The sequence below is a fragment of the Phyllostomus hastatus genome, unplaced genomic scaffold, assembly GCF_019186645.2.
Source record: "Phyllostomus hastatus isolate PE091 unplaced genomic scaffold, TTU_PhHast_1.1 phas_scaffold_193, whole genome shotgun sequence".
Classification (NCBI taxonomy): Eukaryota; Metazoa; Chordata; class Mammalia; order Chiroptera; family Phyllostomidae; genus Phyllostomus; species Phyllostomus hastatus.
The window spans coordinates 599602-620644 of record NW_025334015.1 but is presented as its reverse complement, the minus strand read 5'-3'; the positions used below and the strand labels follow the sequence as shown (position 1 = coordinate 620644).

Here is a 21043-nt window from a genome sequence, read left to right as displayed (position 1 = left end):
ACAGGAGCCCAACATCAAGTTAGAAGCACTGAGCCTGAGGGATCATGGCCTATAGCAGAATCATCCATCCCTATTTTGTACAAGCTTTGCTGGGACCACCTGTGAGCCAAGGGGTCAATTTCCAAGCCTGGAATCTAGGAAGCCCTGACAGTCAAAGGCCAGACTGAGCCAGTCTGTGACTCTCAAGGGCCACTGTCAACCTTGCCATGGATTCTCAGTGATTTTAGGGATTAGGGAACAAATGGGACCCATGATCCACTGAATGGAGTTGCCACAGATCACTGTGTCATCTGGGGCTGTGATAAACTGAGGAGGCCTGGAAAGGAATAACGGAAAGGGTTCTCTGCTGGCAGGCTCGGTGTGGTCCCACAGAGCCCCAGTCCTCTCACCATGCGCAGGTAGTTCATGAGGCTGGTGCCATGCTGCCAGATCTGGGCTGAGCCGCAGGATAAGGGCTTCACACCAATCTCCTGGCTCCGGTTCAGCTCCTGCACTGCAGTCACCACAGCATAGAGGGCATCGAATAGCAGGGCTGAGGAGAGCTGGGAAGTGGGCAGAGAACAGCAGGCGGTCCACCAGAGATGGGTGGTATGAGTGGGGTAGGTGGAGGAGGAGCAGAGAGAGGAAGCAACAGGTGCAAAGAAAGGCAAGGGAAAGAGAAAAACAAAACAGAAAGAAATAAGGGTGCATCTTTGTTGCCTTTGGCCTACCTTCTGTCTCTGGGCTAGCTCCACTTCCCCTAGTAGCCCAGGTGCTTGGCCCAGACAGATAATGGTGTCGAAGGATTCTCTGGGATTGGACCAATAAGCTAGCCTTTTGAGCCCAAAATGATTCCAAGGATATCCTTTTCTTTCCTTGCTCCAGGGAAGTGCCAACTTCCCCAAGAATCCCCAAGAAGGGATGGAGCTGCTGATCTCACTAAGAGGAAGGAACCCTGCACTGCCCCGACACATGCCCATTCTACAAAACTCAGCTGACATTTTCTTACTCTGGGAAGACCATCATGATGTGGTTGTTCCTAGCTGTACACACTGTTACGGTCCACTTTGTACTATTAACCTAATGGGATGTCTAAAGTACATAGTAAGTTCAAAGCCCAAAGATGTGTGAGACCTTCCTCCTGTGGTAGATTACAGTGGAATAGGGGAGGGGGTACAGGGAGACAGGGAACAGTTAAGGGTAACATGATACTGAGTCAGAGGGACCCACAGTAGTCTGTGGGAGTTCCAAAGAGGAAGATAGCTTATCTGGTTGGGTGATTTAAGAAAATATTTTGTTGAGGATGCAGTGTTTGAACTGAGCACTGAAGGATTTTGACAGAAAAATTATTTAACCTGGGAGTGGGGAGCAGCTAAAAAGGGAGAAAGGCATTCCAGAGATGGAATTGTATGAGCAAAGACAAAGGGATGGAAAGAGCACACCTGGAGGGGGAATGGGAGAGGAAGACGCAAGAAATCAGAAACGATGCAGGGATCATGCTTTGGGAGGCTTATGACCAGGAGGAAGAGGCCAGTTCATTTTTGTCTGCATTTTCATCTCCCTTTACAGTGAAAACTCTTAGGGCTGGGGCACACAAGACCTTAGTCTCTACACCCTGCACAGCACATTACACCAGGACCTGACAGGTGGTGGGCCTCCGTGACATATTTATGGAATCAAATGAAATTTGGGGTGAAATCTGCCCACAAGGCTTAGGCTGAACACTATTAAATTAAGTAGATGTTAGTGACCCTTGGGGAGGGGAAGACTGAGTGTCTGGATGGAGGCATTAGAAGCAGAGAAACAGAAGACACTTGTCCTTGGGGTGTGCCATCCACAGAGGTGATGTCTCTGACAATGGAAATTGACTGAGGGTGAACAACTGTAGGGTCAACACTGCAGGGGCCTGAAGGGAGGCCCAGGGAGGCAGGAGAGGCCTTCCGGGACGAGCGATGTCAGATGCAGGAAACCTATGCTCCACCGCATTATAAAGCAGATTCCTTCACTGAACTGTGACATTCTATCATAGGCAATGACAGACTATCCCTTGTAAGCCTCTTCTTCCAACATGAGAAATGGCTGAGAGTACTCCCCATGTGACTTCGGACACTGGCCAGGCCCTTAGACACTGGGCTCCCCAAGGTTGGAGGCAGGGAGGCCATTTTGTGACCTTGTGGATATTTTCAAGGTTTACAGACAGAAGGCTAGCATCTGGGACAGTGAGGTGAAGGAAAAGGGACTTGAAACCAGGAACAATGAAACCAGAGTCTGGACCACCACCCTTACTTGTGCACCAAATAAGCTGGGCCGGCTGCTGAACCTGGGAGTGAGCAGCAGTTTCCTGTGAAAGCAAGGCCCTGCCTGACATGTCTGTCAAAGTGCTCTGTAAACTGTGAGTGTCAGGGGTCACCATTCCTGAGGGATGGGACTGTACCCCAGGTGCAGATAAGTGTCAGCAGGTGTCTGGCAAGCAGGTGTTGGCTGAACTCAGGTGCTGGGGAGTCATAAGAACAGAGAGCTACAGGGCTGGGAAGAATGACTCGTTTCATTCACAGTTTTGGTACATACTGGGCAAGGATGTTTGTAATAGCAACTAGTTGGGCAGAAGAGATCATATTCCTAAAAGGCAATTACAGGGAAGCCCAGCCAAACAAAATCTGTACCCCCATCCAAGCTCAGTTGCATTACAAAACTGCCTGGCCAGTGTGTTTTTTCTTTCTCATGCTCACCCATTTTTCTCTTCCTCTATAACTTTTTTCTTCTTCCCCACATTTATTCAGCCCCTATGATCTGGAAGAGACCCTTCATCTTTTACCGAGGCCTTAGTGCCATGTGTGAGCCATTGTGTCCCCTCTGCCTACATCAGGTTTTCTGCCCTCCCAGGTCCAACACCCCTGCTTTCCAGAAGCCTGGTCCTGAAGCCACATGTGGCCTGCAGAACAAGCCAGTCAGGGCACCCACATTGTGCTATCAGGCTCAGTGGAGACCTGTGCAGTCCTGCTGAGCTGCACTAACTGGCCAGGCTCCTCACAGTTCCTCCTGCTGGTCATCCTGGTCCTGCCTTCTCCCTCCCATGGCCCTTCCCCTTTGCAGTTTAGCTCCTTCATCTGATTCAAGGCTCACCTGAGTGGTATCTGATGCTTCTTGGCCAGCTTATAATTGTGCTGGTCCTTTCCCTGAGCAAATGGGCTCCTTTATTAAAGGGCCCTTTGTGTTTCCTTGCCAACAGGACTTATGGAAATGATGAGTGCTACAGACTCTTCCATCCCACAGAGACAAACGTCTTCCTAAGGACATCACCTTTAATGACACTGGCTTCAGCCCCTGTAGTCTGGCTACTTAAATGGTATTTTAAACTCCCTTTTATCCCACCTTCTCCCTTACCTCTCATTAATCTCTCCATTCTGAAACCCTCAAAATCACCAAGTGTAAGAACTGGAAGGGATCCTAGAAATCAAGTAGTGCAACTCTCTTGTTTTACAAATGAAGAAACTGAGGTTAAAAGAGTTCTGCCCTTGCCCCACAGCACCAAGCAAGACACTGGTAGAGCCAGGATGGGGACGGAAGCATAGCATTCCTTCCCCCAGTCTGGTTTTCACCCTTCTTTGCAGCTTTGTCTTTCCACCTCACTTCCCACCTCTCAGAAGCCCAGGTATGTCATTGCTGCATCACACTGATGCTTATGCTTAGCCTCTAGGACAACATAAACAATCTTTCCAGTTGTCGTTACCTTCTCAACGGCAGACAGGAGCAGGAGACTGTTGGGCCAGAGCTGGGCACAGGGAAAGCTGGTGGCTAGAGGCTTCCCTGCTGCCCTGGGTTTGGTCATCACCCAGTTCACTTCCTGATCTGACTGACTGTCTTCATGTTAATCCCTCAGTTAAGAACTACTTGGAACTTTTGCTGAAACAGGGCTTGTAAGGGCAGGACAGAGTGGGCAGTAAAAGGGTGGGACCTAGCACCCATTCTTCCCTTCTTAATATAAGCCCTATTTCATTTATGGGTACTCCCCTTCCCTCAAGCAAGCATGTGCTTCAGGGGCAGCTGCTTCAGCTCCAACTCCTGAGTGAGTCTGGGTGGTCCAAGAATCTCCCATCACCATGACAATGTGATGAAGAACTCAGCATGTGACCCCATTCTGGCTGATGAGACATGAACGGAGGCCTAGAGGGAGGGATGGCTACTCAGAAGAGTTTCCTGTCTCTAAGAGAAACACTCTCTCCTCCTGCGGACATTCTTGTGTCTGGCCTTGGTGCCTGGACCAGCAGCAGTCATTATGGTTCCAGCCTGACCATGATGTTGACACCAAGGATGAGAGCAGAGATGCAAGGAATGTAGGTTTCCAGTGACATTGCTCTGGACTCTACCCTGCTTCTCCACTTGCTATGACATGAAATAACACATTTTCTTTTTTTGCATGAGGCATTTTAATTCGGGAATCCTGTTACTGAAAACTAAGAGCTCCCTAACTAGTCCTGAGGCCCTGGGGATCCCTGTCTTCTTGGAGGCATGGTTGACCGAGGCCCCCAAAGAGGCCTGGGCCTCATCCCCTCTCTGAAGTCCCCTTCTCACAGGCTGAGTGTGGAGACTCTCATCACTACAGACTTACAGCCACAGCATGCCACCCAACTCTCACATCCTCCTCCCAGGCCCTCAGTTCCTTTCTGCCACATGCTGTTGCTATCCCCACTCCATCTGGATGAGGTTTTATTGGCTGATGCTCTCTTATTAGCAAATGATCCCAATGCTGGTAAATCAGCATGTGCCTCTTTCCAGTGTTCATTGGTGTCTCAAACTTCAGGGCCTTCAGGATTTTTTTAGTGCTTCTAGCAACTACAATTGCAGCAAGGGATGTGAGGAGCAGGAACAGATGGAAGGAGCAACCTCAAGACCCCTGGCACCTGTCCATTTGTGTACTTCCTTTAGAGAGGTGGCGTGGTGACACAAGTGACAGGTATGTTCCCAGCATGCTCTGGGCCTCACAGATCCTCTCTGCAATTTGACCTTGGCTGATCTGAACTGAAAATTCCTAAGCCTCAGACACCTCCTCCCTCCAGCCCAGTCTCTGCCTCCACAAACAACCAGGCAGCCTCTCATGCAGGATCCACCTGTCTACCAAGGACTCGTACCTGGGTCCTCCACCTGCTCCCTGACACCTTAGCTCCCATCTTGTGCTCCTCCAGCTTCTCCGAAGTTGCCAGTCTCCTCCCCTCACCCCTCTCTCTCCAGTGGTGGGAGAGCCTGTAATCTCTGTCTCATCAACTTTCCCACATCACATCAGATCTCTATCTTGAAGTTCCTGCTGCTCCCTCCCTCTGATATTACTAAGTTAGCTCTGGGAGCAGTTGGGGAAAAACAGTTCTGGGACAAACCCAGCTCCATCCATGTCTCCATTTCTGGGCTGTCCCCTTCTGTCTCCTGCCAGTCTCTCACCTCATTCCCCTTCCTTTTCATGGCCCCTCTTCATGCTGCAGCCACCATTGCCTGTCTTTGCGCACCACCTCTCACTTTTGTCTCTGCTTTCCCTGTCCCTACCTCTTCTAGACAGTTAACCCCCCAAATGTCTCAGTCCTCATTTAAAGCACTCTCCTCTTTCTTGGTGCAAAAATGTTGCTTGGCAAGGAATCCTCAATTCTCTTGTTCTTATATTTCCATTTGGTTCTTCATTGCTATGTTCTTTTGAGCTGCTTGTAAATTATTTAGGGGAATGAAAGACTCTATATATTAAGATGATTCAATCTGACTCAGGAGATGTTGGCTGAGTTTCCTTTCCTTTCTCTGAAATAAAAATAAAAATATCTTCTAAATATATACCCTTCTCTACCTGACACAGTCCATGTCACTGGACTCCAAGGGTTCTCTTTGTGCCCATTTGCCTCTGAACTTTTGCAGCTTAAACTATAATGCCAGTGCAATGCCAGGACAGGAATGATCACAATTTCATGGAATAGCTCATACAATCTGGGTTTTATTCAGTGAAGTAAACACTCACACACATCTGTTTTAGCATAAACTCTAATTACTTAATCTAATCATCTGTAATTTCAATGATTTTCATGTTCACAATGTGAGGAACGGGAATGGCAGGGGAGACTGGTGGGTGTGTGTTTCCAGCAGCACACTCCTTACTTGGGACATCTCAGGTGGGAAGCACACTTGCAGCTTGCTGTTCACCACCCAGGGTTCAGGCTGGTGGGCAGCACTCAGCTTCCTTCCCTGCTACTCCTCAGTTCAGCTACTCCTCCCCCTCCATGCCTACAGCCTGACCCCCTGGCCCCCAGCAAGCTCCACCTGGAACTCTGTCAGCCCAACTGTGAAAGGGGCACACAAGTTGGAAGAAAGGAACCAAGAGAGAAGAAAAGGCCAAGAGTGAAGAGGGACATCTAAAGTGTAAGAGAGAAAAGGAACAGAAAGAGAGAAAAAGGAGGTTATGAGACAGAGGAAGATGGACAGGAGAGCATGAGGAAAGGTGAGAGAAAAAAAGAGAGGTTGGAACTGAGAGGGTGAGAGAAAGGGAGAGGAGAAAAGGAGACAGGTGAGAGCAAGGAAGGTGAGGAGAGAGAGGGAAGGGAAATCAGGCCCCATGGACTGACTGACAGATGTGGGAGCTGGTGACAGCCTGTTTACAGACTGGATGCAGAGACAAAAGCAGGCTGTACTCTCCACACTGATTGTTTGTGGCCACCTGGCTCCCCAGCCAACAGAAGAGCAGGGCTGCTGGTGCTGGCAGTTTCAGCCTGGTAGGGACAGATTTGAGAAAGATTTGCTGCTATGTGAAGATCTGAGCTTCCTTTCCACAGTCTTTGATGGGAGGAATTCCTGCAACCCTTCCCTCCCTCTGCGAGGCCGAAGAGACCAGGGCTGGATGCCCTTCTGTCACTGAGAGTCAGTCTCAGAGCCCCAGCATCTGTGCCAGCCAGTACCTCTGTGTCTCATTTTCCTTATCTGTGAAAAAGGAGTGCACAGGCACTTGTATCTGTTATTAGGAGGTCATGAGGAGGAAACCAAGGTCAGGGTGGGATGATTTCATGGGAAGTGCTACACTATTCTTTAGCTCTGTGCTGAGGTGAAAGCAAATGGATGAGCACCCTTATCTCCTCAGCCAGAAAGAACACAGGGCCCATTTTACTGGCAAGAAAACCGCAGGAGCTTTGCCAAGACAATGCCAACAGACGTGGGACCCCAGGCTGTGTGGCCTAGGACTAGCTGCTCCACCAGGCCTAAGGCTGGTACTTGCTCTCCTCCCACCGTCCACTGAAGCAGTGGAGTGGGAAGGACACAGCCTTCTTGTACTCTTGTTCTCTACCCCCAGCACAGAGGGTGACTCCAGAGGACCCAACCACTTCCCACATGCCCCCCAAACATTCTCGGGGAGCATAAGATACTAAAGTCTTAGGAGGCTTTAGGTTGTGTTGGGAAGGAGAAGAAGGAAGTCGGAGTTTTCTCTTTTAAACTGCCTGGGACTGAGTTCACAGGACAGGTACCCTACACAGGAGCAAGTCAGCGCCTGCAGCTTGGACACCCTGCACAGTGTCCCCCACACAGTAAGTAAGCATCCTCAAGGATTTGCCTCACCTCCTCTGGAAAGCCCTCCCCAGTCTCTACTGGCAGAACTGAGAACCAAAATGTGGAGTGGGTTGAGTTGGAGAGGAGGCAGAATGTTTTGTTTCCTTTCCTAATATTGTGCTGTCCATTAGCACCTCATTAGAATCTGGAGTGATGATTATGAGAATGGTAGAAAAGGCCAAGGTACAGGGCTTGTGCTCCTACCAGGAGAGATGAGCTTGGTCCTATCCATGACACTGTGCCCGAGGACATCTGTCCCTGTCCCTCAAGACCTAGTAGGGATGAGGATCCCCTTCCGAATCCTTCCTATGGAGTCTTACCTCATTCTGGTCAAAACCATCTTGTTAGGATGCACTCTGTAAACTCTATGACTTCAGTTCTCAAGCCCCTTTCTTTTATCTGGTTCTTCTGATCAAAACTCCCTGAGCTTTACATGAGCTCTGACCCCTTAGCTACCTCTCCCTTCCTAAGATTTTCCACAGGCTAAGCAATCAAAAAGGCAAAGATTTGGGTGGAAGGTCAGTCTGTCCTTCAGTAGGCCTGCTGCTAGGTCACCACTTTGGCTGATGACTAATCAGGTGCCCATGTGCACCAATGTCCAGGACTGTCCTCACTTCTGAGTCTGTCTCACCAAAAACAGATATCACTCCTATTTTTTTATCCTTACCCAAGGACATTTTTTTTCATTGCTTTTAGAGAGAGAGGAAGGGAGAGAGAGAAACATCCATTGGTTGCCTCCTATACATGCCTGGACTGGGAATCATATGCTCCTGGACCAGGAACTGAGAATTGAGGATCAAACCCACAGCTTACATATGCACCTTGACCAAGAATCAAACCCACAACCTTTTACTAATGGGACGATGCTACAACCAACTGAGCCACATGGGCCAAGACTCACTTCTATTTTAAAAGCCCACCAGAGAATGTCCCACTCCAGGAAGGTACCCAATTCCACTCCCATCCCCTAAACCTAATTCATTTCCATTTCTTTATAACTTTAACTCATTATTCCACCTGTCTCACTCATTCATTCATTCCTTTGACAAATACTTACTAACTGCTTTCATTTTGCCAGGCCAATGTACAGTACAGTGTGGCAAAGGAATAGTGGTTCTAGAGAATGACAAAATAGCGTAGTGGTTAAAACTGTGAACCGTAAACCCACAGGGCTTAGGTTCTGATCCTACTTCCTCTGCTCATTAGTTGTGTGACCTTGAGCTGCTTATTTAACCTTTCTGGCCTCAGTTTGATCATCTCTAAAGTGGAGGTGCTATCTCACAAAGTTGTTATGAGCATCACAAAAGCTGTCTTAGGCTTGGAGGGACCCAGAAAGCCATGAGATTCCCATCTCAGAGAACCTATCTTTTAACAAATGGACACAAGAAATGCATTAGACCTGCCCCACAAAGTAAGGACATGAAACCCGAGGAGAATGGCAGGGAAACCTTTGCTTCCATCACACACCCTGTTGGGAGAGGAAGTGCAAGGAGGGAAGAATATGGGTGAGGCCACAGAGGCATGTCTGGATGAGTTGCTCCTTAGGGCAGTAGTCCAGAGTGACAGGGAAAGCACTGGATCAGGGGTTGGGTGTCTCAGAGCCTAGTTTTACCCTGCAAAAGGCTTTGTGCTTGCCCTGGGACAAGATGCCTACACCTCCTCTCCCAGCCTGGGCTTCAGTGTCCCAACCTGAAAAATGAGGCAGCAGATCAGCTTATGGCCTTTTCAACAGTAACAGCCTTGGATTCTACACTTGGGCAGTTCTCAGCAGCAGAATCATCAGGAGTCCAGCCACAGAAGGCCACAGACCTCACTGACCAGCAGCTTGGTGCCTCCACACAGCCAGCCACCCCGCTGTCCCCTGTAGCAGTTGGGCTGTTTGCAGCTTATAGGAGTGGAGAAGATTTTCCCTTGTAACTACTTCCCAGAACTTGCATTTTGACACACCTCTTTCTGAGCTGGGCCTGAGGAAGCTGGTCTCTAGGAGGCTGTATGTGCTGGAGGCTGTATGCACAGAGAGGGTGTGTGTAGGCAAGGGGACGTGGAGGAGGGCTCTGGCGATACTCACCGCAGGCCCAGGGAAGGGCACATGGTCACAGTTCTCCTGCCAGGACTGGTTGAGGTTCTGGGCAAACTCTTGGAAGAAAGCATGTGATTGATTGAAAATGGAAAATCCCAGGATATTGACACGATCATCCAGAAGGCTGTCCATCCTCTGGAGTGAGAACTCCTGGAAAGGCCGGGCAGTCAGAAACAGAGCAGAGTTAGGAAGGGAAGAAGGGGCCTGGGCTTTGGTGGCACCTGTTTTGGCATCTGTTTGACTGGGTCTCATTCCAGTCAAATCAATGCTAATTGTCAGGTGCTCTGCTAGGCACAGAGGGTCCCAAAACAACTACGAGTTGTTCTTCTGAGAGCACACGGTGTTGGGAGAAGCGGGGGAGAGCAAGAGAAATAAACAGAATGATCTCTAAGAAAGGTATGTGTAAGATTCACTAGATGAAGAGAAAAAGAAAACGGTAATGTGCCTGACTAAGGTGTGAACATCAAGTTTGAAGGATGCATAGGGATTTTCTGGGCAAAAAATGTGAATGGGCAAAGGCTATTCCAGACAGCAGTCACCATGGGTATAAAGGCGCAGAGGGGATAGAGAAACTGTGTGGCTTTTTCAGCTATTTGCCCACAGTGTACTTTGATAGAAGTATCACTTCTCAAAGTGTGGTCCACATGACACCTGCCATCGGACTCTCCTGGGGACCTTTTGAAACAGTGATGGTTGCTGTACCCTGCCTAACACCAGCTGAATCTGAGGCTCTGGGGCTGAAACCAGGAGTCTGCATTTCCAGCAGATCCTAAGGCCTTATGCATACATTCCAAAGTTTGGGATGGACTGGGTTAGCACATAGGAGGCATACAGGTAGGCATGGCAAGAAATGAAACTGGACAGGTTGGCAGGGCCAGAGCACTGGACTAGGGAGCTGGCACTTGGTCATGTGTGTGATGGGACTTGAGGGGACTCTAAGCAGGAAGACTCTCAATCTGAAGCTCTGAAGATAGGGTTCATTTAGTATTTTTTCATTCATGTAACAAATACTTACCTGCTTACTGTGCACCAGACACAGGCACAAAAGATAGGAACAGGAAGCACAATTCCTGTTCCCGAGGAGCTTACAGGGTACTAAGGGGACAGATTGTAAAGATATAAACAAATCCACACAATTTCAGATATCTATGATGAGTAAGAGTGGGGACTGCTGCTTTTGATGATGCAGCTGGAGAAATCCCACCTGGGACAGTGAGTTAGAAGCTCAGGAGAATTCTCCCAGAACCCGGTGTCCTCATCCAATCGCCTGGCCTGAGCCAAGTCTTACCTTAGCAAGCTAAGTCCTGCAGGCATGAGTCCCACTGAAGCCAGTCAGTGTCATAGGGAGAAGACTAACCATCCTCAGATAGGCCTGAACTTGGAGCCCTGGACCCCCAAGGTCCCTCTTGGCCCTCTACAGGGAAACCAGGCAGGAGGGTGTGGATTATTTAGCTTATCAACCCCCACTCCTAGAATAATGCCTTCAAAAGTGGGTCAGACCAGTGTGGTGATAGCCAGAGGGGAAGGGGGTTGGGATAGATAGAGGTGGGCAAAGGTGGGGGATGGGGACAGAAAGAACTTTGCTTGGGGCAAGGGATACAAGATACAGTGTGCAGATGGTGTTTTATTGAGTTGTGTACTTGAAACCTCTATGCTTTTGTGAGCCAATGTCACCCCAATAAATTCAAGTAAAATTAAAAACATATAAGTCAGGTCATCTTTGCACACTGAAACCACATTCATCACACATTCGCTTTGAGTGCCTCACACACAGCTCTGGAACCTGTGGGCACATGGTAATTACAGAACTGACTAATCTGGAACTGACCCACCCACCACTCAGCTGACATGACAGATGGCAGGTGCCTTGGGCTTACTTCCTGGATGGCCAGAAACATTGCTTTTCTTCAGGTGGACTCCTTTCTGAAGTTACAGCTCCTGCAGGCCTCTGGCTCATCCTCTGCTTTCTCACTCCTATCTGCAGCCAGCCACTGCTGAGGCTGCAGGCCCAAGGCTTAAGGCCCCCTATTCAGAGTCCAGCCTCACTAGCTGCAGCTTTCAGACTGAAGTTATGAAGTTTCCTTTGAAGACACCAACCCCTGACACTGTGAAGTCGGATGATGATTTCTATTTTGGATCCTGCCACATCCCTACTGGGAAAACAAGAACATACCAGAGAACGTCTGATTCATAAGCTGATATGTATCCTGTCTCTCTCACAGGGCAACTGCCCATGTGCTGTGTGTTATCAATAGGCATGAGGAAGCAGATGGCTAACGAAAATGGATGCACAAGCCAACCTGCTTTCTGGCAACCAAGGGGCCTCACTGGCTTTAGCCAGTATGGGGGGAGCTGGAGGATGTCCCCTCTCCCTTGCCTTCCTGTCACTGTGGGCAGCCCACCACATTCCTCTGTCCTTTCCCCACACGTACAGCTTGGTAGAAGGCGGTCTTTCAATTATGCTCTGATGTCTTGGATGTCTGCAGACTCACAGCAGCAGCTGGGGGGCACATAGTGGATAAGGGCTTTGATGTTCAAATAGAGGTTGCACACGATACTGAGCATGAGACCTTGAAGAAGGCCTTAACCTCTCTAGGCTTTAGTGGGAATAGTGAGGGTAGCAACCTGAGACGCAGTTTTAAGGAATGTGTAAGATGCACACACAAGGCTTAGCATCTTATCTGGCCTATGGGAGGTGCTCAACACATGATAGTTACAGAAATATGACCGGGAGAGCCTTGGCCCTCTGTGTCATTAGTTCCACTTGTCTTAGAAATCTGAGGAAAGTGTTTCCTTTAAATGTGTGTCCCAGGCACAGTAAGAATGGATATTAATTGCAGACACTTAGAGGCAGCCCTTCCAGAGGTCAGCCAGTCTGTCTTCTTGCCTTTTAATTCCTACCTTCTTATCCGTCAATTATATTCTATTTTCAAAGCCCCCTTTAAAATTAAAAGATCCAAAATCTTCCTTGATGATTCATTCTACAGGGTCTGGCACAAATAATGACTCCCTTTTTTATTATAGAATCTTTTATTATAAAATCATAACCATGTAATTCTGTAACAACAATATCACACTCAAGCACACCATGTGATATTTTAGATGAAATGTTCAAATTGGACACATCTCATGTGAGACATTCACCTACCCTACCAACCACACTCAAGCAAGCCTTACTTCTGCTGGATCCTGTATTTATAATAACTCCTGACAATGTAAAAGAACAATAAAGGAGTGGTATGTTTTGTTATCATAATTTCCCTAAGCATCCTCACGTTTAGTAAATGATTCTTCATGTCCAAACTTAGACTCTCCAGAGGAAGCTGAAGGCTGGTTTCTAAACAAACATGGGAAACTGCCGAGCATTGCCAGTTTCTGAACAATAAAAGTCTTCTAAGCCAGTATTTCCCAAAGAAAAGCTACTGTTCCTCAGGACAGTAGCTTTTCCAAAAGATGTTAATAGAAATTTCATAATAATTAAGTTTCATGTTCAAATAAAGTTAGAAAATATTGCACGTGACATCTGCCTTTTTAAGATTCATAACACACACCTGCATATGAAAGCTTTACAGGGGTGCTGAGGTAGGGCAGCCTGTCTAACTCTGTGCGACACAGAACTTTCCAAACACATCAACAGTGGGACACTCTCCCCCCAGACACATGACTGTCTCTCCATAGTGCTCTGTAGAACATGCTTTGGGACCTACTGCTCCAAACATAGTGAGACATGCATTATAAATATGCATTATAAATACAAATTCAAATGATGGAGGCATTTTGCTGAGAGAGATTTTTCATAAAGTTAGCAAATTTCAGAACTGGAGGGGATCACTGCCCAGTGCAAGCTCTACCTCAGTACACACTCTTAGCTCACTTAGTTACCCTGTGTGTCCCCACCATGCTGCCTGGATGATGTGACCTCACCCGAAATGACAGAAGGAGCTGGGAGCTCTGGGGCAAAGCATGTTCCCACAGCAACCTTGATTCTCTTGCTATGAAAGTGCTGGAAGGGAAATCCTGAGTGTCCCCACTCCTGATGGAATGGCTTCCATTGTGGCAACACCAGAGAAGAGAGGGTGAAGAACTAAGCAGATGGCCTCTGAGAGGTTGAGTGGCAGAGCAGAGACCAAGGCTAAGTCATTACAAGCACAAGTGGCTTTGTGACAGCCCTGTGTGCCCATTACATGTTCATGCATGTGATCTTTCTCTCCAAAGGCCTGTATGTTCCTGGAAAGCAGAGATATGTCTGCCTTGTATTGGAATCCCACACTGCGCCTGGCACAGTGCCTGATACCTGGGAGCCGTTTGGTAAATGTTTGTTGAGGACTGCTGATTGAAGATGCTTCCATGCCCAGGAGTCCTCTCTATGCCCAACTCTGGTAACTAATCACACAGTCTCACTCCTACAGAAGATGTAGGGACATGAGTAGAACTTGTATCAGCCCCTGGAGTGCCATCTGAAAGCTGCATTATTGTATTTGGAAAAAAATTCTGACAGCCTGTTTTCTTATCACTGGGTTCTTAGCTACTTGTCAAAAGAGAAAAGTTTTCCTAAATAAGTCACTGTCCAACGTTACTTGCTAGGTGTGCCTTGACAGAAGGTTTGAGTTGAAGTTCCAGATCTTCCAACCATAGTAAATTACAATGAAGCAATAATTATAATAATAATAAGTGCTATATAATAGATTGACAACCCACTATGTGCCTGGCAGAACTGAACACTTCACACACACAATTCCAAACATCCTGCAGCCACCCTGTGGCATAGGAGTCATGTGGCCAATTCACAGCTGAAGGAACCAAGACCCAGGTGTGAAAGGGCTTCCCAAGGCCACACACAGCAAACAAAGGGGTCCAATTTCCACTCCAGTCCCAGGTGCATCACAACAAGTGTTTTGTGTTCTTGCACTGACTCCACACTCTGCAGCCCCAGTGCTCAGGGTGCCACAAGCTAATTGTGCCTGTGGTGGAGAGTGACTGGCAGAATTGACTTAAAGTTGAATTCAGAATGCACAATTTGACTTTAAGACTGGTGTGAAGATTTGCAGCTAGAAAATGAACACTGGTGGTCTAAGTGAGTAAAGGGATTACCAAACATCAACTAAGTCTCTGCATGAAAAGGATTTTAATTACAAGGGGGCTGGGCTTGGTGTGGGCTCTAGGCTGAGCAACTAAACAATGATCTTGAGAACATGGGAGCGCTGAGGTTTGCTCTGCACCACGTCTGTTCAGCATAAACCCAGAGAAGGAATCTAAGAAACACTGAGATGCAGCAGGTGGGGAAGAATTAGAAATAAATGCAGCACAATTGAAGTGTTGTTAACATGCATGGAGAAGTAGGCAGTCAAATGCAGTTTCATGAACTTGGCCAACTTCTGCTGTTCAGGAGCCTTAGCCATCCCTAGTAAAATCTCTCTACTTTCACCATCATTTGAGCCACAAATGCTTCCTGGCTAGCTGGCCTGTGGACTGTCTCACTCACTGCTGTATCCCCAGTGCCTAGAGAAAAATCAATGAAACAAAAAGTTGGTTCTTTAGTTTTAATTAAATAATTGGGATAATAATTCTGCTGGAAAAAGTGGGTATGGATTTATAACATTTTAAATAATGTATTTTCAATTCATATTTTGTTCTAGATTTTCCTCACTGAAACCCCATATTTCCAAAAACCAATTGCTGTTTAAAAAAATGTTTTTAAAATCTCTTTATTTTTCTCTCTTTTAATTAGACAAATTTTCTTATTATAAAATAAGGGAAATAAGACTTTACATGTTGCTGTGAGACCTAAAAGAGTTATGAAAACTAGAAGAATGATAGAAACTTCTTGAGTTATCAGTATCATTAGTAGTAACAATAAAATAGCTCAAGAAATTCACTTTGCATGCACTTCTGGTCATTGCTGACAGGCAGTGCAGAGAGTGTAGTGTGGGAGCCTTCCTGAAGCTTGCCACATTTTGCCACAAAAGGGGCCTCTCCAATCCTGTGTAAAGAAAGCCCTTAGTCCGAACTGGCCCCCAAACCTTAACCACTCCTTTCCCGCTAGGAGCCCAGGCACCTGTAAAATGTGTCATTCCAATGCCTCTGTGGCCTCTGGAATCTCTCCAGAATATGCTGCCTGGACCACTCTGTCTGTCTTTTCTTGCAGACCCTTCACTGCAGACTGGGTCTTACTCTCAGCAGCAGTGTTTCAAACAGTCTCTTGCTTCTCGGCTAATTTCACCCAAGACTCAGGCTTTGGTTCCCTTTGCTCTATTCTTAGCCCCAGGCCCTGACTGCCCAGGATTGGGGCACAGCAGCCTTATATCACTACAACCACAAGTCATTTATTAAACTTCAATTCATTATTGAGTATAACAACACTAACTACCACCCTGGCTGGCATGGCTCAGTAGGTTGAGTGCTGGTCTGTGAACCAAAGGGTTGCTGGTTCAATTCCCAGTCAGGGCACAGGCCCAGGTTCTGGGCCAGGTCTCCAGTAGGGGTGCAAAGAGGCAACCATACATTGATGTTGCTCTCCCTCTCTTTCTCCCTCCCTCTCCCCTCTTTAAAAATAAATAAATAAAATCTTTTAAAAAATAACACTACTTACAAGGCACAGTCATGTAGTGCTTTTGGTCCTCACAAGCACATTTGGGTACATAGGACAGGTGTTACATACCCATTTGGAGTTAAGTATCTTTCCCAAAAGATAGCTGTGGGATTAAAATTTGGGTACCTGACATATAAGATCAGTGCTTATTATTACATTCTTGCCTACTATGTGCTCAGCATTGGGTGAGATCACCAGGAAACACAATATAAACCAAATGCATGCACCCTTCCCCGAGCTTGTTAATGGCTAAATACTCTTAATGTTCTCACCCCAGGAATACCGAGAACACCAAAAGATTCCAATGTCTCAAGCCACTATGAAGCTGGAATGATAAAAGATATCCATAAGACCATATCACTCCCAAACTAGAACTCCTAATTTTTCCACCCCAATCTGATCCCCTCCCTTGGTCACCTATCTGTGAATGTGACCATTATCCACCTGTCAATCAAGATAGAATTGGAACTCACCCTTCACTTCATCCCTTCTCATACCACATCATCTCATATATGCATGCATGCACTTGTTCACTGTTGCTAGAGAACATTTTACTTTCTTAACATCTCTTGAGACTGTTCCCTACTCTCCATCCCTATAGCCTCTACTTCAATTAAGCTCTTCACCCATTTGTTCCTGGACTATGAACTATTTGGTTTCCATCCTCCAGTCTGGCATATCTCCAAGTCCCTATTCCATGCTATTGCTGAAGGGATTTTTTTTGCACTATACATATGACTATGAAACTCTACCTACCTCCCAATGCTCCTTACTACACACAGGAAAAAAGCAAACTCCTTAGTTAAAAACCAGACATGCCTTTCCATCCTATTATTCTTGTCTATCCCTTTGCTCATTCTTTACCTTGACCTCTTCCATCACCCAAGCCAGGCAGAACTGACTGCTGTCTCAACTGGGCTGCTGCTGTGCCTCACAGTAATACTTATCAAGACTTAAAGCTTTTCATCATTTGAGTTTGCTCAAAGCTGTCTTCCAAAGACTGGGTGCTACTGAAGGCAAATGCACTTATGTTACCAGCATCTACCCTGGTGCACAGCATATAGGAAAAAGCCAATGGTATTGACAGAATACAGTTAGGAAGATGGCACCTGTCATGCTGTCCCTCATCTCACCACATGGACGTCCTGATCCTCTCAACTTTCCAAGACTCTTCTTCATGGGTATACCCACTCACTTTTCCTTGGGACCAATGGCATGGTGGAGGCCAGTGCCCAGACCCTTGTCTCACAAGTGTCCTCTTATCCTTTCTTGTGAAAGTGCTGGAGACACCCAACATCTTGTGGGACATCCCAAGAGATGCTGTAGACATCCAGCATCTCTTGGAAACCCTTCCATCCTCTCCCTTCCTCCATGTGCCTCTCTCTATTTATTTGTATTAGAGCTATGCTCCCTGCGGGCTACATGACTGCTTTCTGTGTAATAGATCTTTGAAGGAAGTGGCAGCTGGGAAGCTAATTTATTCCAATTGGTGAATTCTGTTTAATGGAAGATTTGGTCTTAAACCTCCTGGCCCCAAGCTCCTCTAGATTCTTCTTCCTACTTATCTCCTATTCATGGGGAATAACCATGAACAAACATTCATATCCATTCCTCACAGGATCTCTGCCCTTTTGTGTTTTTCTATCCCAATGTGAATCCAAAAACAGGACTCTAAAAGGAGACCATGTTCTGTCTTGTTCATTGCTCTGCTCCCTGCACCTTATCCCACACCTGTTCTCAGCGAGTGTTCCATGCACATTCATGAAATAAATCAATGTTCACTTGCTAATGCCCACTAGGGTGGGACCATCTTACAAAGACTTCCGTCATTTGCTTCCAGGGAAAGGAAGGCAGAATCATCCCGCCTCCACCCCAGCAGCTGTGACGATCTTCATCTTGCACTTATAAGACCATTCTGTGCCTTTGGGACTGACTAGGTAGTTACTAACTGTGAGACTGAAATCTTTGCGTCAAATTGACATGAGAAACAGTGGACACTTTGTGATCTCTCTTAGGCTGGAAAGCATGACTGCTTCTCTGCAAGTCTCTTCCTTTATCTGCGAGTCCTCATGTCTGTGTTCCCCTGAACTCAGCATCCACTGATCAGGCCTCCTTTCTACCCATCAGGTCCGGCTGCATAGTTTCTCACCAGAGGAGCACCAGGCTGCTGGGCACGATGAGTAATGTTGTCAGTCAGTGTTGGGAACCGCCCTGACTGGTATCAGAAGCTGAAACCCCCGCCTAGGCTAAGGCTAAGGGAACGCCCTTGGAACTGTAAGCCAGCAAGGAGACAAAAGCTTATCTCCCTGGCAGGAATGCTGCTTCTGCTGCTTTATTCATGGCTAAACCCCAAAAAGCTTGGTCGGTTAGCCAAAGACGGGTAAGATTCCCCAAGGGGGGAATGACCTAAGACAGGCACGATCACTTTGGGAGGCCCCCCAAAAGAAGGACTTGGGGGGCTGCAGCAAAAGGGGGTGATGGACCCTCGCTCCTCGGCTTTGACATAGCCTGAGTTCTCAGCGTCTGGCAGAAAACCTCCTTGTCTCTCGGTTGCCTTAGTTCCCTTGCTCCACCTAAGCCTGAAACAATGACAGGGTGGTGCAGCTCTGTGCTGAGAAGTGCGGATTCCCCAGGGTGATCAGGCCTAAGAAAGAACATGTAAATTACTGTGAAACCTTCTTTGTTTAGAATGCTTTCAGTTGAATGAGAAGGGTCTTAGGAGGAAGTTATTTTGTTCCTCAGTCTTACAGCTCTTTGACCCTGACTCAATAGACTGGCGGAGTTCCTTGTTTTCTATGGTTCCTTACTTCCCCTAATGAGTACTGTACTTTACCTGAATTATTATGCAAAATGAGCCCAATAAAAGCAGGTATGGACAGTAAATCGGCACTATCCCCACTAGGGGGGGTGGCCATTTCGTCCCTACTTCCCCACAGAAACTAGTTTGTCTCTGTGCATGTTGTTTTTTCTTGTGTGTTTTTCATCGAGCCATCCACAGCGTTCCGTGGTCACTGCTGGCCGGTGACCCACGCGCAACAAGTCAGCAGTTTGCCCTTGGCCTGCCCCCATCTCTGCATCAGGACCACAGGGGTGGGCTCCCATGACATGCTCAGGGTCACTCAGGAGGTACCTGACTAGAGCAGGATCAGGATCCAGGACACTGGGCTCGCAAATGCTTCCCACAGAAGGAGGGAAATGTACACAAAAGAGATTTTTTCAGATTTTGACCATTTTGCCTCATCTGTCCCACAAAACCCACCAGCATTTCTTCTGGGGTACACATCATGTTAGGCCTCAGAAACATAATGAGCAAAGCCCTGCCCCTGCTCGCAAGGTGCTTATTCTTAGAGGCAAGCAGGAGGCAAGTTGCAAACAGTGATAAGTACAATGGCTAGGGAGATAGACAAAGATGGCCCTTTCCACCAGAATTTCTGCTTATTTTCCTAAGCTGACAGCTGACTGCAAGCTAAGGTCTAAAAGATGAGGATGACTCAGTTAGCCAGAGGAAGAGGTAGAGAAGACTCAGACAACAAAATAATGAAATGTGCAGGGCCCAGAGGAGCGAGGGCATGGGACAAGTTGAAGGACTTGCAAATTACTCAGTTAGTCTGGAGTGGTATGAATAGTACAGGGTAAATCCCGGAGTTAAATTCATAAGAGGCTGCTTAGGACTTTAACCTGAGCATAATGGGAAGTAAGAGAGAGAGATGATCAGGAATGTGTTACAAAGATCTTCACTCCTGGCCAAGATTAAAATATAGCTTTGAAACTCACAGGAGAGGCATCCAGAGTGTGGATTATGGCTAGCGGCTTCAGTGGATAGGTAGGTGTCATGCTGACCACTGGGATGTGCGTGTGAGCTATTGGCACCACAGATATAGGCTGGGGGCACCTAATATGGTAATGAATTGAGCTAGTAATGCCTTTGACACTGAATGGAGCTTGATGCTGGGAACAGAGATTCTGGATTGTTTAATAATAACAGCACTTGCTACTCTTGATGGTGCTTCTAATAAAATAGCATTTACAGTGTGATCAAATAATAATAATAATATGATTTGACATTATGTCTTTGATTCTATTTCTCTGTACTTTTCAAATATCCAATACCAAACACTTGCCAGCATGTTCCAAATTCCTCAGGCCAGGGGTCTCTGTAGTGGCTTTAGTAGTCCCAAGTAGCCTCAGTTTCCCCCTTGGCTCTGACTCTCAGTCTTCTCTCAGGGGCTTGTTTATGCACCACCATCAGGGGTGGAGGGGTACATCCTGCCCAGGGCCTCCTGGGGGTCAACAGAGAGAAGAGCTGGGGCTGAAATCTACCTTGTTAGGGCATGGACAACTGCCTGCCCTTGGGATCTCCAGTGTCTTTTTCCTGGTTCTCTGGGTAGGTCTCTTTTTGTCTATCTTTTCACCAAGAAATTGGGGTAGGGGAGTAAAAGAAACAAACTAATATACATGGTTGGCACACCCACATGGTAGGCAGAATTCTAAGATGATCCCCAAGGTCCCTTCCCTCCCACCAGCCCACATAATCCCCAGGACTGTGACTATGGCGGGTTTTACTTCTGTGATTAGGTTATATCACCCTATATGGCCTTGACTCCTGACCTAGGACATGAGCCTTTAAAAAGCAATTTTCTCTGGCTGGTTGCAGAAGTGGAGGTCAGAGAGCTCCAAAATGTGAGGAGGGCTCAACTAGAGGAAGGGTCTCTGTTGATGAGATGGAGGTATCACAGAGGGGTCACAGGCATGGACCAGGTCAGATAGAGGGGAAGGGGGGTCCTGGGCGGGGACCAGGTGAGATAGAGGGGAAGGAGGATCCTGGGCAG

General features: G+C 47.2%; 1 protein-coding gene across 1 annotated transcript in view; it reads right to left on the bottom strand.

The window, feature by feature from the left end:
- GRIK4 (glutamate ionotropic receptor kainate type subunit 4) overlaps nt 1-21043 on the bottom strand; it is a 508786-nt gene that overhangs the window by 97760 nt on the left and 389983 nt on the right. The window contains exons 9-10 of the mRNA XM_045860306.1: nt 9614-9775; nt 390-542 (exon numbers count right to left, since the gene is read on the bottom strand). Of these exons, the coding sequence (XP_045716262.1) occupies nt 390-542; nt 9614-9775 (315 nt within the window). The remainder of the gene's footprint in view (nt 1-389; nt 543-9613; nt 9776-21043) is intronic.